The sequence below is a fragment of the Poecilia mexicana genome, unplaced genomic scaffold, assembly GCF_051168715.1.
Source record: "Poecilia mexicana isolate PSO_F unplaced genomic scaffold, ASM5116871v1 scaffold_9, whole genome shotgun sequence".
NCBI lineage: Eukaryota > Metazoa > Chordata > Actinopteri > Cyprinodontiformes > Poeciliidae > Poecilia > Poecilia mexicana.
The window spans coordinates 33,238,374-33,258,914 of record NW_028263378.1 but is presented as its reverse complement, the minus strand read 5'-3'; the positions used below and the strand labels follow the sequence as shown (position 1 = coordinate 33,258,914).

The 20,541-nt window shown below is 39.6% G+C and overlaps 1 protein-coding gene across 2 annotated transcripts in view; it reads right to left on the bottom strand.

Moving 5' to 3' along the window:
- The window catches only part of fam151b (family with sequence similarity 151 member B), a 28,844-nt gene extending 8,303 nt beyond the window's left edge, over positions 1 to 20,541 (bottom strand). The window contains exons 1-4 of one of the 2 annotated variants that reach the window (XM_088009169.1): positions 19,854 to 20,541; positions 19,652 to 19,777; positions 18,765 to 18,924; positions 18,461 to 18,678 (exon numbers count right to left, since the gene is read on the bottom strand). In XM_088009169.1, coding sequence (XP_087865295.1) covers positions 18,461 to 18,678; positions 18,765 to 18,924; positions 19,652 to 19,777; positions 19,854 to 20,016 — 667 coding nt within the window. In that variant the 5' untranslated portion in view covers positions 20,017 to 20,541. The remainder of the gene's footprint in view (positions 1 to 18,460; positions 18,679 to 18,764; positions 18,925 to 19,651; positions 19,778 to 19,853) is intronic. The other variant, XM_088009168.1, reaches the window with a different exon arrangement.

Here is a 20,541-nt window from a genome sequence, read left to right as displayed (position 1 = left end):
AGGTCTCCCTCCCATTTCCGCGCAATGTCCCCAGCACCACCTGGGATGAGAGAGTAGAGCACTGCATAGAAGGCAGAAATAAAATGCCTAAGTTTTTTCTGGTCGACAGGGAATTTCTCAATCTCATTGTGTGTGTGACCAAGCCAGAATGACAGAGCCTCATAGAACCAATGAAATGGCGAATTTGAAGATAACCAAAGAAGTGTTCTTTAGGAATACCACATTTTAACTGCAATTGTTGAAATGTCATGAGTACATTCTCTGTAAACATATCTCCAATCACTCTGACTCCTCTGCTATGCCACAGGTAAAAAATGTTGGGCTTAAGGCCTGGGACAAAATCCTGGTTTCCTATGAGAGGTGTCAGGAGTGAGGAGCAAGGCCCACCTTCTGCGTGGTTCCAAATTCTCTGCCACACTCTAATTGTGACATAAATAATTGGATTATGTTTAATATCTCTTGATAGCTTCTTCCTATCTCCAGTGATGAGGCTCCACAAAGAAGCAGGCTGAGAGGCCCACGAATCAAGGCAAGAGTTCGAGTTAAGATGAGCCTGTAACCACTCCCACAAATAACGAGCATGGCAAGCCCAATTGTAATAGTAGATGTTTGGCAAAGCCAAGCCATGTCTGTCAACAGGAAGCTGTAAAGCTTTGATTTTCTGTCATGGTCTCTTGCCATGCCAGATGAATCTGGAGAATGCTCTCTCAATATTCGTAGTGACTTTCTTGGATAGCCAAAGAGGCAACATTTGGAGGGGATATAAAAGCCGTGGAAAAATGTTCATTTTAATTAAACTTATACGCCCCATAAATGATAAAGGAAGATCATGCCACCTTTCTAAGTCCCTCCTTATTTTACTAATTGTTGGAGAGAAATTAAGCTTCCATAGATCTGACAGATTAGGGGATACCGTAATTCCCAGATAACTGAAGCTATGTTGGGAACATCTCAGGGAACAGCTAGAGGGTAGGTCCTGGACAGTAGCAATACCTAATGGCATTGCTTCTGATTTATCAAAATTGATTTTATAACCTGAAAAGGAACCAAACTCATGAATAGTGGATAAGATAGCTGGTATTGAGATGTCAGGTTTTGTTACAAATAACAGAATATCGTCTGCGTATAACGCTATTTTATGGATTTTACCGCTAATCATCACACCATGCACATTTTGTTGTGATCTTATAACCGCTGCTAGGGGCTCCAGCGCAAGAGCGAACAGAAGTGGGGATAGAGGGCAACCCTGTCAGGTTCCCCTATGTATTGTAAAAGATGGAGATTGAACACCATTAGTCATGACACAGGCTGATGGGGAACTGTAAAGTATCTTAATCCATTTCAGAAAGTCACCCCCTATCCCAAATCTCTCCAAAACATTAAATAAGTACTTCCACGCAATCCTGTCAAATCTAAAGATACAGCAAAGGCTCTACAGTTCGTTTGGCTTGAGTACTGAATTACGTTGAGTAATCTCCTCATATTTGTGAAGGAGAAACGATTTTGTATGAACCCAGTCTGATCTGGGTTTATTAAGAAAGTCAGCAACTTCTCCAATCTCGTTGCAAGCAATTTAGAGAGCAGCTTACTATCTACCCCAATAAGACTAATAGGTCTATATGAGCCACAGATGTCTGATGGTTTATCTTTTTTGAGGATAAGGTTGATCTTCGCCAGGTTAAGAGTTGGTGGCAAGCCTCCATGCCCAAACGAGTGCACAAACATTTCAGTAAGTGGTCCTTAGTTAGTGGCTTAGTTTCTTATAGAATTCTGGACAGAAACCATCAGGTCCAGGAGCTTTTCCACCTTTAAGGGAGGCAATGGCCTCTCTGACTTCTACCTGAGAGATTGGAGCACCTAAGACTTCTTGTTGTTCCTCTGTCAGGCGAGGGAGAGTCACACCACTTAAGAATTCCGTTATTCTAACATCAGATGAATTGCATTCAGATGAATACAGTTTTTGATAGAATTCCCTCATAACCCTATTGATATCTGTCGTTTTATGATGTCTGTCCCGGTTGTCGTCTTATAATGATGGAATTGTGTTTGCTTCCATTCTGCCTTTTGTCAGCCTTGTTAGTAGCCGTCCCGGTTTGTTCCCTGACTGATATAATCTGTGTTTAGCAAAGAAAATGGTTGATTCTGCTTGTTTTGTTAGTAATTGATTTAAAGCTGAGTGAGCTGCTTCTAATTTTTTAGACGGTGCTCTAGAGGGTGTATTTTTAAATTGCAACTCTGTTTGTTGTACTATTCCGTCTAAGTGTAATTGTTCTTTGATGGCAGCTTTTTTCTGAGCTGTGGTATATGAAATGACACATCCCCTAATAAAAGCTTTTGCTGCCTCCCAGAGTAACGAAGGGTTGACATCTGGGGTCTTATTAGTATCCATAAAGAAATTCCACTGATCTGTAATATAGTCAACAAAAGATGGGTAGCTCAGTAAAGAGGGATTCATCCTCCAGTGGCGAGAAGCAGGATCAGCATAAGGGGGGCTAATGCATAAAATAACAGGAGATTGATCGGAAATTGTACATGTGCTAATCGAACAGTTTCTAACTCGATCCAATACCATTCTTGAAGATAAAAAGAAATCAATCCGAGAGAACGTTTGATGGGGTTGAGAAAAAGTATAATCTCTCTCTCTAGGGTTAGTGACTCTCCAGGTGTCATATAGTTCTAAGTCTTGGAAAAACTCTCGTAAACTCAGACTTTTTCTTGAAGTTGTAGTAGATCTAGGAGGAGACTGGTCAACGTCTGGGTTGTGAATACAATTAAAATCCCCCACAACTACTATATACGGTGTGTGTACCGAAGCAATGTCCAACAGAAGTTTGGGGAAAAAAGTAGCCTCGTATATATTTGGACCATATATGCAACCTATTAAGATGTGTTCTCCATAAAGATAACCTGAGATAAGAACATATCGACCATCATTGTCGCTCATAGTTTTCTCCAAAGTAAACGGAAGACTCCGATGAATTAGTATGGCAGCTCCTCTACTCTTAGAGTTATGTGATGAGTAAAACACCTGGCCCACCCAATTCCTCCTCAGTTTAAGGTGCTCATTGTCAGTTAAGTGGGTTTCTGACAATAATGCTATTTTTGTGTTTTCCTTTTTCATTAATGTCAGGATCTTTTGTCTTTTTATCACATTATTTATTCCCTTAACATTAAGGGAGACTATTTTGAGATCACTCATAGTAAAGTTGACAATAGTTTGATAAACTGAGAGAGCGTTGTAATAACTACAGTATACCTCCATGGATTTATGGAAAGTAATTGAAAAACCGGCAGTTTTCTGACATGAAAAACAGATAACTTACATTGTATGTTGGTGTAGCTGGGGCATATTGTCTCCCCCGAATGTGTGCTGCTGCGCCCTCTTCCTCTTGCCCATATATGGAAGATGCTGTGACAGAGCGCAGCTGGCTTGTTAGGGAGACAGGTAATCAGCATTTACATTTAAAAGCGGGTAGATCACATGCAGGAGATCAGATGCAGGCTGAGGACTTGTGCACAGGTATGTTTAACATCAATCGTGGAGTGAGTTTAGAATTTGTCTGATTCTGCCACTGATTGTTGTAGGAAACGCACTTTAGAGAGTGACGTCAAGAGCAACATTTCCTGGTTTCACTTTAGAGAAGGTCTTTCTTATGATTTATCTGGCTGGTTAATGTTCTTGTCTAACTTGATTTCTTTTGTGTGTAGGTTGGCCTGCTACTGTTTCAGTTTTTGATTTGTTTTGATTTCAATTTTTCTTTTGTTTCAGTTTACTTATTTTTAGATGTTTATTGTTGATTAAAAAGAACTTTTCGTTTTTGGGGGTTTTTTAGGGAAAGGAACTTCCTACTGCAGCCCGCTCACTTGTTTTAAACTGGGACCTATGCTGTCCCTGGGTCCTATAGGCCGTTTTATTTATATTGAGGAGACTAGTGGAAGGGGAGTTTCTTTTTTTTCTTTTGTATTCACTAAGGATTTTTGTGTGAGTGTGCTTTTGTTGGGGAACACTTAGGTGTATTTAGTTGTATTTGTGTTTTCTTATTATTCCTCCCCCAAACAGTCAAATTTTTATCTAGTTTTAATTATTTTTCAGCTTTAAGGATCCCAGGGCCAGCATAGACTTCCGCCTTTAGTGTGGTCATTTGGTATAATAAAATAAATTGACTATTATTTATTTGAAACATTTGTGAATTCAATAAACTGTTTGTAATCTGCAGCAGTGCCTCTGTCCATCTTTACAAACTTATCTGAGTGATCTGGTAAAAAGAGGATCTAAAGCTGTACCCAAGGTCACTTTGGTATAAACAATAACGAGAAAAAAAACACACATGAACGAAAGAACGGCCATCCCCAAACGATGACCCCAACATTCTCTCTAACCCCCACCCAACGCCCCCCTTTCCCCTGTGCGGGTCTGGACCGCCAACTGCAGTAAAAAAATGAAAACCGGGGCACATGAAACGGAGAAGAGTCGCCGCCGAGAAAAGAATACCAGACATCCTCCCTAAAGCTAAGCCCTCCCCACTCACCCCGAGCCACAACAATTTGAACGTGTTGGTGATAAATCCCATCAACCAGCATGTTTTTTAATCATATCCTATTTACCCATGTGAGGCACGAAATAAACAAAAATCCAAGTCGTGGAACATCTGTCCAACAATTAGCCACATACCTTTACAACATAGTTCTGCACCGAAGAGAAAAGGAAAGAAAAAGAAGAGCATCAGTCTTTAGGCAAAGGTCCAACTTGTGTATCCAACCAAATCATAAGATGGTCTCAGTTCATTTCGTTCAGGAAAGCAAGTGCATCCTTGGGTGATCGAAACGATCGGGTTTTCCCTTCGTGCATAAAAGACAGGACAGCCGGATATTGCATGGAGAATCTCACCTCCTTCTTGATAAGAAGTTCACACACCTCGTTAAACGAATTGGCGCATCTCCTTGACAGCAGCGGTCATATCCTGTCTGATGAAGACCATTTGGCCTTCGTATGTGAGCGGAGCCTGCTTCCTTGCCGCCGCCAGGATCCTGGATGTATCTCTGGAGTGATGTAACTTAATCACAGCACGCGGCCGGTCAGGTCTCGGCGGTCCGAGGCTCCGATGAGCCCGGTCGATCTTAATAACGCCCCGCTTAGACTCCAAGCCAAGGAGAGCAGGGAGCCATCTCTCAAAAAATGAGACTGGTTGTCGGCCCTCCGTGTCTTCTTTGAGGTTGTAGATCAAGATATTATCCCTACGGCTCCGTCCCTCCAGATCGGTACATTTCTCCGTCAGAGTGCGTACTTTCGACTCCAGCTCCTTCAGCCTAGGTCCCCACCGCCGACATGTCGTCCTCCACCGCTGAGATGCGGTGCTCTGCGTCCGTGATGCATTCCGTATTGGCTTTTAATTTAGAAGAGATGTTACCCAAAGTGGTGGAAAACTCCTTAAACTTCATATCAATCAAGAGCCGAAATCCTCTCAATAACGGATTGGGAAATATCTGCGGCTAGAGCGTCAGAGCCGCTAGCAAGTCCCTCGTGCTGCTGAGCTACCTGGGTAGCTTCTTTGCTAGTTAGCGTATTCTTCCTTGTTGGCTCTTCAGTTGGTTTATAAGCGGAAGATTTGACTGTTTTAGGGTTGGGCATGGTGTCGGGATGCTATAAAATAAGTCTACAACTTGTTAGTTTAAGTGAGGATACAAGAATAACCCAAATTGGCTCGAGAGGAGTGGGAGCCCAGCGGGAGCCCAGCGACAAGCGTCTGCATCACGTGACCCCCGCTATACATGTTTAAACATTTTAGAATCTGACAAACAGATTTCTTTTTTACTATGGAACAGCCTTTATTACAAAAGGTGAACAATAATACAGAAATAAAGAGTAAAAAAAACAAACTTCGAGTCCGTTTTTTTTCCTTCACTGCTCTCTGCTTCACCTTGTCACGGTTGCTATGCAACATAACGCCAAGATGGAGGCAAGGCAGCTAGCCGAAGGCTACAGCTTCTCTTTTCTGGTCGTCCATATTCGTAGCTTTCGAAGGACCCTTCTTCCGTAGACCGGGCCGTTTCTCACATAGACATGATAAAAGGACAGACGCCTAATGGCGTCCTCATTAAACAATGATTAATACTGAATAATATTAGGCTATAGAGCTTTGGAACGTGACGTCACTGCTGTAAACGGAGGGACATCAGCGCCATCTTTGGGGTCCTCTATCTGTTAAACATATCATGAATGTATCATTTTAAGGGAAAAATATGTTGTTTCAAACTTTCATGACGTGTCTACAAATCTCAAAAAAGTTGGGAGAGGTATAAGTGGCTGGAAAAAGGAAACTGAACATAGAACAAACAGCTGGAAGACCAATTAATACTAATTAGGTCAATTGACAACATGATTGGGTATAAAATGAGCTTCTTAGAGTGTCTCACCATCTCTCTGAAGCCAAGATGGTGAGGATCACCAATTCCACCATTGTTGCGCAGAAAGATAGTGCAGCAATACCAGAATGGTGTTACCCAGCGTAAAATGACAAAGACTTTTAAGTTATCATCATCAACCGTGCATAACATCATCAAAAGATTCAGAGAATCTGGAACAATCGCTGTGCGTAAGGGTCAAGGCTATAAAACTCTACTGGATGCTCGTGATCTCCGGGCCCTTAAACGTCCCTGCGCCTGCAACAGGAATGCCACTGTCTAGGAAATAAGAGCCTGGGCTCAGGAATACTTCCAGAAAGCATCGTCAGGGAACACAATCCACCGTGCCATCCGCCACTGCAGAGCAAATTCTACAGAGCAAAGAGGAAGCCATTTCTAAGCAGCTCCACAAGCTCAGCCGTTTGCACTGGGCCAGGAGTCATTTAAAATGGAGTGAAGCAAAATGGACGACTGTTTTGTGGTCAGATGAGTCACGATTTGAAGTTCTTTATGAAACACTGGGACGCCATGTCATCCGGACCAGAGAGGACGAGGATAACCCAAGTTGTTATCAACGCTCTGTTCAGAAGCTGCATCACTGATGGTATGGGGTTGGATGAGAGCTGGTGGCCTGGGCAGCTTGCATGTCTGGAAAGGCCCCATTAAAGCAGAGAACTATGTTCAGGTTCTAGAACAACATATGCTCCCATCTAGACGTCATCTCTTTCAGGGAAGACCCTGCATTTTTCAACAAGATAATGCCAGACCACATTCTGCAGCAATCACAACATCATGGCTACGTAGGAGAAGGATCCGGGTACTGAAATGTCCAGCCTGCAGTCCAGATCTCTCACCTATAGAGAACATTTGGCGCATCATAAAGAGGAAGGTGCAATAAAGAAGGCCCAAGACAATTGAACAGTTAGAGGCCTGTATTAGACATGAATGGGAGAGCATTCCTATTTCTAAACTTGAGACACTCGTCTCCTCTGTCCCCAGACGTCTGAATGTTGTAAGAAGAACTCCCCCGTTCTTCTTACAACAGTGCCAAACAGTGGTAAAAATGGCTTTGTCCCAACTTTTTTGAGATTTGTAGACACGTCATGAAAGTTTGAAACAACATATTTTTCCCTTAAAATGATACATTCTCTCAGTTTAAACTTTTAATCTGTGATTTGTGTTCTATTGTGAATAAAATATTAGATGTTGGCACCTCCACATCAGTGCATTTAGTTTTTATTCACAATCCCAACTTTTTTGGAATCCAGTTTGTAATTTGCACATTATTGTTATTATTATTATTATTATTATTATTATCCTAATGCCAGAATTAATAATAAATAATTTGTGGCATTTTGATTTAGTAATGTAATTATATTAGTTGTGTTACCACCCCACGCCACTAGAGGCAGTAGAAAGCCCAAAAAGATGCAAATAAGGACCAGATTTAGAAGTACGCCGAAAACTACAGAATTTGTTTAAAACTGAGGTGCGCTGAAGTAAATAAAAGAGAGAAGTTCAAATACATGCCAACAGTGAAAATTATTCCTAAAATGAAGATATATCACAGATTTAAAAAGAAATTTAGCGCCTCCTTCACTGGGCCAGGACCCCTTGACCTTGTTAGCTGCCCTGACTAATGCCTAAAGAAAATACGAGGTAGAAATCTTAACATTTTGAAAAAAATTTTATTAAAACCACTGATATTGAAAGACCCACATTTTTGTAATATCTAATAAACAATTTGATCATACATGACCTACTTCAGGACTTTTTAATGGCGCAGAAAACAGGCAATAGCAATACAGACCAACGACAAGGACCAACGACATGAACCAACGACAAGGACCAACGACATGAACCAACAGCATGGACCGACGACGTTCAGCACATATGCAGCGAACGCATATGCAACATAGACATATGCAACGTAGACATGTGCAGCGAACACATATGCAACATAGACATATGCAACATCTACATATAAAACATAGACATATGCAACATCTACATATTCAGCAAACACATATGCAGCGAACGCATATGCAACATCTACATATGCATCATCTACATATGCATCATCTACATATGCATCATCTTTATGCAACATAGACCAACGACATAGACCAACAACACATAGCAACGACACATCTAGACATATGACTTCTACTTATTTTTGATACAAATGGAACCCCATACAGACATTTCTATTCTGGTGAGTGTCTAAATTCTCTTTGTTATTGCTGTGTCATAATTTTTTGCTATGGTTTTATCCGAGTGTACTCATGTTCAGTTTCTGTTGAGTTCATTTAAGTGGGTCAACCTTGTTTAGGTCGGGCTTATATTGTTTATGTGGCGTAGTCCGAGTTTTGTCAGTGGACATCGAGGTTCTTACATTATTGTGAAGTAAACTATTTAAGATTTTTTTGTGTTATCAGATTTGCAGTATTAATACTGATGTGTGTTCTGATATGTCCTCTTAAAGGCAAACCGACGTATGAAATGGATGAGCTCAATCCTGACTGGGTTCCAGTGCTGAATATGGGTCACTGCGAGGTAAACGCCACAACATTGGACCGACATGCACGTCAATTAAAGAGGCGATACAGCAAGACCATGGTGGATCAACAAGTTACTTAGACTGTTTTCATTATTTACCCCAGAAGAGGTAAATAATGAAAACAGAGCAGCGGAGGCAACAGAAGAGGAGCAAGTTGGAGAGGCTGAGGAGGAAACCCCAGGAGAGGAGCTCAGGAAGGCTGCAGACTCTGAAGAGGAAAAGGAACCATTTGTGTTGAAATATGTGTACAGTTGGAAGTGGCTGTTTTCTCTCATTTAATAATTTAATGCATTAAACATTCATGAATCGTTTGATTCAAGCACTTCAACTTGCATGTAAACAGGTGAATCACATTTTAAGTAAAAATTTGATATTTAAATATTTCAGGTAATAAATGTACACGTAATGAAATATTTTTAAATAAATATTTTATTTGATTAAAGTAAACAATTATATAATCAGACATCTGTCAGGACACTGGGTTTTTGGGTTTGTTTTGCTTTTCATTTTATTTAGCTTCATGTTTTAATTCACTAATTTAGCCCTTAATGGTCCTTTTGACATTATTAGAGGTATTTAGTGTAGTTAGAATTATATTATTGCTTTTTCTTTGTCTGAGTCCATGTCAAGCCTTCTTTAATGACTATAGTTTAATTCTATTGTATCCCTCTAGTTCTTATTTCAGCCTCCCTGCAGGGTTTCTAGTAATGTTTATTTCTTAATTTGATCACCATAGGTTCAGTTATTTTTCCATGTCTGAGTTTGTATCTTTCTTTAGTAATTCTAGTTGGGTTATTTCTTTGTTTAGATCTTCTAGTTTCTCTTGCTCTGTGTTCCTTAGTTCTTATTGTTAGATCAGCCTTGTTTCTATTTAGGTTCAGTTATATCTTTCTCTCCTAGTTCATCAGGTTTTCTTTACTCTTAGTGTCTTTTGTATTAGAAGTATTTTTCAGTTCCCTGTTTCCTCCCGTTTGTGTTCCCAGCAGATCTCCTTAGTTTCCCTGTACCACCTTCTCCCCAGCCCTCAGCCAGCTCCTGTGCCAAATTACTCACACCTTCTTCTTCTTCTAGTTGAATTTTATTGGCGGTTGGCAAGAAATGTTAGGTAATCATTACCGCCACCAACTAGTAAGGAGTGTGGACCACATGACAAAAAAAACAAAAACAAAACTATATCCTATTAAACGACTTACACTGTTTTAAAAAATTAAATAAGGCCTCATATCCTCTACTTCCTGAATCTTTTTGCAATAAATCAACAATATCAAATTTCATTTTCATGCTACTAAGATTTCTAATTAACTTATTTCTTTGCATCAAATAATTCCTACAACTCAAAATAACATGTTCCACTGTCTCTTCTTCCCCGCATTCACATTTCCCTGTCTGATGTTTCCCCATCAGAAATAATGACCTATTTAGTCCAGTATGTCCAATTCTAAACCGTGAAATAATTATCTCTTCTCTCCTGATTCTTTCTGTTCTTCTCATTTGACCAATATTCTTTTGAATTTTAAACCACCTTCCTTTCTTTTCTTCTTCCCATAACTTTTGCCATCTCTCTCTTGTTTTTTGTTTAATTATACCCTTTATTTCTGTTATACTAAAACTAACAATATCTATCCTCACCCGGTTAGTACTCTCTTTAGCCATTCTGTCTGCCATTTCATTCCCCTTAATCCCGTGATGTACTGGAACCCAAACAAAATTTACTGTTAGCCCCATCATATTAGTATCCAAGGTGGAACTGCAGATAATGGAACTGTCTGACATATCTAACTGATTTAAATTAATTTCATTAACTTTAGAGTTTATTATCCATCCAAAGCTCTTTAATTGTTTCTTTTCCTTTTCCCAGCCATGTTTAAGCACCTCTAATGTTGGATGATCAATTCTTTGTCCCTGTAAATTTGACCAATAATTTAAGAAATGCCTCTTAAACTTCTAAGTTTAAGAGGAATTTCTCCCATTTCAACCTGTAATGCTGCTGTTGAAGATGTTTTAAAAGCACCGGTACATAGTCTTAAAGCCTGATGTTGAATAATATTTAACTTATGGAGGTTTGATTCTGCTGCTGAATTATAAACTATACATCCATAATCCAGGACTGACCTAATTAACCCAGTGTAAATTGCTTTTAATGATTTGATCAGCTCCCCACTCTGTTCCAACTAAACACCTAATTATATTTAATACTTTCCTACATTTATCTATTATTTTCTTAATATGCCTTCCCTATCCTCACTTGTATTTTTCTTCCCTCTAGAAAATTTTTGATCCATCTAAACATATAACCATTTATACCCATTCTTCTAATTTTAATTAATAACCCCTCCCTACACATCAGATCATATGCTCGCTCAAGATCAAAAAATATTGCCACAACACTCTCTTTATTCACTTGAGCCTTCCTAATTTCATGCTCTAAACATAAAACTGGATCCATTGTACTTCTCCCTCTCCTGAAACTACTCTGATAAGATGATATAAGTCCCTTCTTTTCCATATAATATATTAATCTTTCATTTATCATTCTCTCCATTATCTTACATAAGTTGGATGTTAACGCTATCGGCTGATAATTTTCTGGTCTGGATTAATCTTTCCCTGGTTTTCGGATTGGAATAATCACTGCTTCCTTCCAACTTTTTGGTAGTTCCCCATCCTCCCATATCCTGTTGTACATTTCTAATAAAATATTTTCAGAAGATTCACTTAAATTACTAACCATAACATAACAAATTTGATCTTTTCCTGGAGCTGATAACTTAAATTTTTTAAGTGCCCTATTTAGTTCATTTATTGTAAAATACATATTCAATGGATCATTTGTATCTTCCATTTGCTGCAATAAATTCTTGTTCTCCAATATTGTCTTTTGCCTTCCTTTTTTCCCTTCTTCACTAATATTTTCAGAACTATGGATTTTAACAAAAGTATTTACTAACATTTTTGCCTTTTCTCTGTCAGTAACTGCTGTTATTTCTCCATCATTTAGTATTGGATATCCACTCACTCTCTTAATCCCATTCATCCTTTTAATTATTGCCCAGACCTTGGAAATATCTGTCTCTTTCCCTATTGAATTACAAAAACTCCTCCAATAATCTCTTTTTGCATTTTTAATAACCCTTCTTACATTTGCTTGTATTCATTCAGATTCTGAAAATTATGATTTCTTTTTAATAATTTGAAAGCTTTATTTTGTTTCTTTATAACTTTAGTACATTCTGATGTCCACCATGGCACCAACCTTCTGTCCCTTTCCCCGCCTTCCTTCCTTATAGCCTGATCAGCTGCTTCAAGGATGGCATTTCATATAGAATAATTTAAATCCTCAATACTACTGTTCATGTCTACTTTTAACATTTTTGTTTCACTACTTTTCCTAAATTTTCCCCAGTCTGCGGACCTAAAAGATCACTTCTTTATCCCTTTTACACAATACCTCTCTATATTTAACTTTATTTCAGTCCTAATTCCTATTACTTCCTATAGTTGTTTAATTGAAAACTTGCCATAAACAAACACCTGCTAAAGAATTTGAAACTAATGTTAAATCAATTGCTTACTCTGTGTTATCTCTAAAATTAATTCTGGTCCCACTTCCATCATTTAAACATACCAAATTTTTAACATCCATTATTTCTTCTATTATATCCCCATTTTGATCATTATGATGACTCCACAAAGAGCTATGCCCATTAAAGTCCCCACACCAAATAACTTTACCCTCTAAATATACCCCAATTTCCTCCATTAAATCTAATGAAAGTCTTTTACATGGATTATAAAAGTTGATTATTTTAAATTGTCCATTTACTGTCCAAATTTCAATAGCAATATATTCTAACTCTCTTCCTTTAGCTAATAATCTAAACTGAATTCCTTATTTAATAAATGTTATCCACTCTCCTCCAGATCCTCCCTCTCTGTCTCTTCTAATGCCTTCATATCCTTTTATAACAAAATCAAGATTTGGTTTAAGCCATGTTTCTTGAATACATATAATATCTAGATCATCTTTACAATCTCTAATAAATCCTTTAAACTCCTGTCCATTTGCAATAAGGCTTCTAGCGTTCAATTGTAGGATGATCAGTTTTTATCTTCCTGACCTCCTGCCTTTCCTTCTGCCCCTAACCTCTTATTTATGTGTTCCCAAGATATGTCCTTAATACCAAAAAACCTCTCTGCCCCTTTCACAATTATTTTTGATTTTTTTCTGTTTTGTGCTTAACTTGATCTGTACAATTAATTACATATGCAATGAACAGAATCTTTTCAACTGTTAACCCAGTTTTAGTCCCACTCTGTCTCTGTTCTGTTGTTGAATTTGGTTGAACTTTCCTTATAACTTCCTTAGGTTTCACTCTTTTAACAGCTTCAGCATAACTTATATTAGTAGTAACTTTGACTTGTTCGATTTCCATTGCTTTCCTTCTGACTTCACATCCTCCATAAGTCACCCTATGTTGCCCTCCACAATTACAGCAATTATCCTTCCCATTTTTACATTCATCATAATTATGCTCTCCTCCACACTTTGGACATCTTTGTTTTCCCCTACATACTGCTGCAATGTGTCCATATCTCTGACATAACACCTGAGAGGAGGAGGGATATGTGGCCTTACAGGAAAGCACATACACCCGACTCTTACCCTTTCAGGAAGAACTTGTGTTTGAAACTCCAACATTACCGAGAGACTTTCCACTCTTTCACCTTCAACTGTTCTCATCAATCTTTTGATTTTACTTACTTCACCTCCATTAATACTGTGTCTGAGTTTTTCTAGATCTTCACCCACTGGAATACCTGTGATCACCCCTCTTACTACTTTATCCTCTCCCAAAATCTTTACCTCAGTAACCAGTTTTTTACAAATACTGTGGGCGTTCATCACTTTGTTTTTCTGTTCTTCATTCCTTACTGTGATCAACAGATTCCCATCTCTAAGAGTCTTAGCAAGTGTCAGTTCTCCAAACTTCTTTTTTAATTCTCTTGACAGAGCTAGCGGACTAAGTTGTATTCCTTCATCCTCCTTCCTAAACTTTATGATCAACTTAGTTTCCTGCCCAACAATCCTCTTGCAAACTGTATTATTTTCATCCGAATTATTTTCTTCTAGACTCCATTTGCTACTTTGTGTCTCCAACAACCTTTCTTCTTTTCTACTTCGTTCTCTTCCTGATCCTCTAATACCACGTACTGGAGTCCAGTCACCAAAATCCATTTCATCATCTCCCTCATCCTCAACTTGAGTCGCCATAGCAGTCCAGTCACAAACCAGTTTATGCCAACCGCCACGATCAGCTATTTTTGTGTCAATCCTGCTCTGTCAACTCCGCCATCTTCTGGCGTTCCCGTCTTCTTACTCACACTCTTCTCATTTAGGCTATTGTCCCACTACTACGACTGAAAAAGCTCCTCTTTTTCAGTCACAACTCACCAGTCCAACTTGTTATCCTGCTCACCTGGAGGCCTTAACACAGGCCTCCAGGTTCTGTGTTAAGGCCCTGCGTTTGTTGTTGGAGCGCAGCGCACAGCACTCCTGCTGCCGCTCCACAACTTGGATAGATCCTTCTGCACAGATTTGTTACATTTATCTTAATATTAATTAGTATAATGGTGCTTAGTTGCACAACTTTATGGATACGTCCATTTGTGGCTGTTTTCACGTTTATTGCGCTGTTCATATTACCATATTTTCCGGACTATAAGGCGCACCGGATTATAAGATGCATGCTAAAACATACAGTCAACAAAAAAAAGGTAATGGAAACAAAGCAGTAAGTTTAGTTGAACTTTATTCTATGTAACAATGCACTCATGTTATGTTTTATTCTTCTTCCACAAATCCATCAAAGTCCTCCTCTTATGTATCTGAATTGAACAGCTGGGCAATTTCGCCATCAAACATGCCAGGTTCCCCCTCATCATTTTTGGAGTCAGACTCGTTGCCAGGTGGCTGTTCAGCAATGATGCCGGCTTTTGTGAAAGCTCGGACAACAGTTAAGGCAGATACATTAGCCCAGGGATCCATAATCCATTCATACAAGGTGGCGTAACTCGCCCGGCGCTGCCTCCCCGTCTTAGTAAACGTGTGTTCGCAGTCTGTCATCCATCACTCCCACGCCACTCGCAACTTCTTTTTGAACGCCCTGTTTACACCAATGTCCACCGGTTGGAGTTCTTCTGTTAATCTTCCCGGAATGACGGCTAGCTCTGAATTAGTTTGCTTCACTAGGGTTAAGGTTAGGGTTTGCTTCACCGACGTCCAACGCGTTAGTGGACGTCGGACCACAAACGCAATGCGTTAGTGGTCTGACGTCAGTTACTTTGTAACACATTACTGCATAGGTGTAAGTTCCCGAAGGACAGTCCCCACCGATATTTCCTTCTCCTTTTTTTCTTCATGTACCAGCACCTATGTGCGGACAGTAACTCAGCAGCAGCTGCGTGCTGTAACAGCCAGTTAATGCTTTGTGAAAAGTAATTCCTTTGTAAAACGTAAATGGCAAGTCCGCTCATTGATCTAGTGGATTGGACATAGAGACTTGCAGTGTGCCACGTGCGCTATTGTTTTACATTGAATCAGGAATATCAGGGGTGGAGAAATGACACAATCAAGCAAAGAATCTGAAAAAGGGACAAATAGTTTTGATATTAATTGTCAACACTATGACAGCAAGATAACAAGGTCCAAGGGGATCACATTTCACCGGTCAGTAAAAAGCTTTAATTAAAATATCAATAAAGTGGTTAGCTATGCTAGTTTAACTTTTATCACTTTAACATGTACTCTTGCTACGCAGTTCAGAATATTTCGGTTCAATTAACACAAAAATAAGGCGACCTACATTTTCTGACAGATAGGAGAGCAGGTGTTTAAATTAGCTAATTTAACCACCATGAGTGTTCGTAATGATCGCAAAATGAAAATTCAAAAACAAACATGCAACAGACAGAATGTTCTGTTTGGTGTTTTTGCATACTTTTTTGCTTGGGAAATGTTTTTGTGTTTTTTTTTTTAAGTTTCATTTCCTGATGCACTTAAACGTAATCTTTACTCTGCGCTCCCAGGGCTGTTTATTGGTTGCCATGGCAACAACTCTGCAAGTGACATTAAATTGACCGACTGAGAGAAAAATAATACAGCCACCCGTTTTTCTACATTTTTCCCCTGGACAAATTGCATTGTTTGTACGTAAAATGTGGCGATATTCAGAGCAATCATCAAATAGAAATATTTCATAAAGCATATAGGAGCCAAAGTTTGTTAAATTTTAAACCATGACTCAAACAACAATTAAGTAAAATTTTATTATTGGCCAATACAGGTCCTTCTCAAAAATTAGCATAAACTGTCATATATTTTAGATTCATTGCACACCACCTGAAATATTTCAGGTCTTTTATTGTCTTAATACTGATGATTTTGGCATACAGCTCATGAAAACCCAAAATTCCTGTCTCAAAAAATTTGCATATTTCGTCCGACCAATAAAAGAAAAGTGTTTTAATACCATAAAAGTTAACCTTCAAATAATTATGTTCAGTTATGCACTCAATACTTGGTCGGGAATCCTTTTGCAGAAATGACTGCTTCATTGTGGCGTGGCATGGAGGCAATCAGCCTGTGGCACTGCTGAGGTGTTATGGAGGCCAAGGATGCTTCGATAGTGGAAATAAGGTCAACTAGAGTGTTGGATCTCTCAACTTTCTCTTCACAATATCCCACATGTTCTCTATGGGGTTCAGGTCAGGAGAGTTGGCAGGCCAATTGGTCAGTAAACCATTTACCATTGGTTCTGGCACTGTAACCAGGTGCCAGGTAGTGCTGAAAAATGAATCTTCATCTCCATAAAGCTTTTCAGCAGATGGAAGCATGAAGTGCTCCAAAATCTCCTGATAGCTGCTGCATTGACCCTGCCCTTGATAAAACACAGTGGACCAACTCCAGCAGCTGACATGGCTCCCCAGACCATCACTGACTGTGGGTAGTTGACACTGGACTTCTGGCATTTTGGCATTTCCTTCTCCCCAGTCTTCCTCCAGACTCTGGCACCTTGATTTCCGAATGACATGCAAAATTTGCTTTCATCAGAAAAAAGTATTTTGGACCACTGAGCAACATTCCAGTGCTGCTTCTCTGTAGCCCAGATCAGGCGCTTCTGCTGCTGTTTCTGGTTCAAAAGTGGCTTGACCTGGGGAATGCGCCACCTGTAGCCCATTTCCTGCACACACCTGTGGATGTTTCTACTCCAGACTCAGTCCACTGCTTCCGGAGGTCCCCCAAGGTCTGGAATCGGCCCTTCTCCACAATCTTCCTCAGGGTCCGGTCACCTCTTCTCGTTGTGCAGCATTTTCTGCCACACTTTTTCCTTCCCACAAACTTCCCACTGAGGTGCCTTGATACAGCACTCTGGGAACAGCCTATTTGTTCAGAAATTTCTTTCTGTGTCTTACCCTCTTGCTTGAGGGCGTCAATGATGGCCTTCTGGACAGCAGTCAGGTCATCAGTCTTACCCATGATTCCGGTTTTGAGTAACGAACCAGGCTGGGAGTTTTTAAAAGCCTCAGGAATCTTTTTCAGGTGTTTAGAGTTACTTCGTTGATTCAGATGATGAGGTTACTTCCTCGTTCAGAGAACCTTTTCATGATATGCTAATTTTTTGAGATAGAGATTTTGGGTTTTCATGAGATATTTGCCAAAATCATCAGTATTAAAACAATAAAAGACCTGAAATATTTCAGTTGGTGTGCAATGAATCTAAAATATATGACAGTTTAATTGTTATCATTACATTATGGAAAATAATGAACTTTTTCACAATATGCTAATTTTTTTAGAAGGACCTGTATAAAAGAGAAATTCGCTTTGTTCTCTTGTATCTGTACAGAACTGACAAAAACCAAACTGTGTAGATTTACAAACAGATAATATAAATCAATTTTTTCACCTCTTTATTTTCTATATTAAAGCAAATATAGAAATATAGAATTAGATATATTCTAATTCACTCATTCCGTGAATTAGAATATGACTGAAAAGTTCCTTTGTAATTCCATCACCAAGTGAAAGACATTATATAGATTGCTTATATTACTTCAGTTTGAACATGTTTACATTTGGCAGTATGTTTAATAGGTTATTTTTGAAAGTTACTATTAATCTGACAGGCCTGATCAGGACGTATATACTAATTTTATCATTATTCTTAGCAGTAAAAAAAGAAAAGGCCTTCCAGTAACTGGGTGCATGACTGCCACCCCCCACCAACTTGCAACACAAAGTTACACCCTTGCGTTACTGACATCACTGCTCATAGGTAACACATGAACAGAATCATGCTTGACCTTTAATAACCCTGCACCTGCCATACCTGATATTTCTATTTTCATACTGCCCCAGAAATATTGTATTGCATGATCAGAATGACCTTTCTTTTAGTTTTCAACACAGAGACACACACAGTGTCCTACTGACTTCACCTGGGTTATTAGTTCCCACAGTCCATCCTGTTGTCCAGCCAAGAGAAAGCACAGTCTGAGCAGGAAGACCTGAGACAAGAGAGAGGAAAGCCTGGAAGTCCACAGGTGCGGTCCATCCATTGGGTCCACTGAGGACATCTGCATTGATCCACAGTGGACGGTCTGGTTCAGCCAGCAGGTCCTCCAGCAGAGCCAGGGATGGAGACACAGCCTCCAAGCTGGATGGAGGCAGCCCTCAGGATTAGAATCACACACATACACACACACACAATATTAAGGAGAACCCAAGGAAAACAGCTCTCACCTCTTAAAGTCCAGTTTTATTCCTTTGCTGTTCATTTTCACTTTCTCTAGCCACTCTTTCAGTGTGATGTCACTATCTGTGTCAGGGGGGTGAGCCATGATTGGCTCCATGGGATCATGAGCTCTCATGATGACATCAGCTTCAATCATATGAGAGGGACCTGAGGATACAATCACAGCCCACACCACTTCATCCATTGTCACGCTTATGCTTTCAGAGCCACAAGGGGGCTGTTGCCTATCTCCAGCTGACACACACTCCTAAGGAGAATTTAGAGAGACCAATTAATCTGACAGTCATGTTTTTGGGCTGTGGGAGGAAGCCGGAGTTCCTGGAAGAACCCACGCATGCACAGGGAGAACATACAAACTTCATACCGAAAGACACAGGTTGGCACTGGAACCCTCAAGCTGATACAAGGCAACAGTGCTACCAAGGACAATGTGCAGCCCACAGAACTTCAGTTTGAACCTTTACCAATAATTGAATCAGGATTGCCTTTTATAGCCAATAAGAGAGATAGGTTTCCATAACGTGAGGTTATTAAGGTCATGGGTATCTAGAAAACATAAAAACCTGGATGACTTTAACTTTCTGCTGTTAAGCTTGGTGTAATCACTGACCTGGCCTGTAGATCCAGGCCAGTGATTATAACATTCTCTCTTTTGATTAGTGATCAGAGAAAAGTCTTGTTTTCTTCTAGAACCAGTGACTGGGCTTTTTGTAAATTCTCGCTGTCTCTTGGCAGTCCCAGTAGTTCATGCTGGCCGGGTACTAACGCTCCATAAGCAGTTTCCATCCTACTGTTTTACAAGGACACTCGGTAGCTTAGGCCCTACAAAGCTACAATGCATTTGTGAATGGAGCATGATGTAGTGTAGACGTACCGCTGAGAGCCTGAGCAAGCGCGTTCCTGCTGTTCACCGCGTGCGACCACTTGAGCTGGACAGCGTCGCTTCCTGTAAGCAGGCTGCGGCTCCTGAAGTACTGTAGTGTTGTGTCCCACATGGTTCCTGCAGAGATATCAACCTCCTTCGTCAGTAAAATGTCACTGCGCTGTTGATAGACTCATTAGAGACTGAAGAATACCTGTCTGAGCGCCCCTAGACTTCAACTGCTTCTCAGCTCTCTCACTGTTTGAATTATGCAACACACAAACCGCTAAACAGACGATTAAAACCAAAGAAAAACCGAGAAGGTAAAATAAAAACGAGATGTCAGTCTTTCTAGACCGTTTCCAAAATGAAGACATTAAGACAAGAAGAAGAAGAAGAAGAAGAAGTCAATTTCTTGTTTGCGGCTGTGTACACCCCGCTAGTGTAATACCGCCACCTTCTGTTATGTGTTGGCTTTATAGCAGCATGCACACACACCAAAAACAACCCCTCTGTCCCTACATATACTGTATATGACACGTCACATAAAAAGTTCTCCTTTATTGTGTTAGGCTGCTGCAAGACATAACTGACCAACCTTCCCCAGTCTTCTGCCTGTACTTTAGAAAAGGTACATATAAAAAAAAAAAAAAAAACTGTTGGAAAAAAAATATTTGTGACTGCTTTAACTTTTGAAAGTTAACATTACATATAGACTCATAAATTAGCTTATACTTTTAACTTTTGTGACTATGGCTTGAAGAGGATAATTTATTTTTCAGGCACATAGTGCCATTTTAATATGTCACCTTCAGTTGTTTATTCAAAGACGACTAAAACGAAATTTGATTTTGTAATTTGACAACTTGAAATTGGGCTTCTGTCTGTTTAAGAAGCCCCTA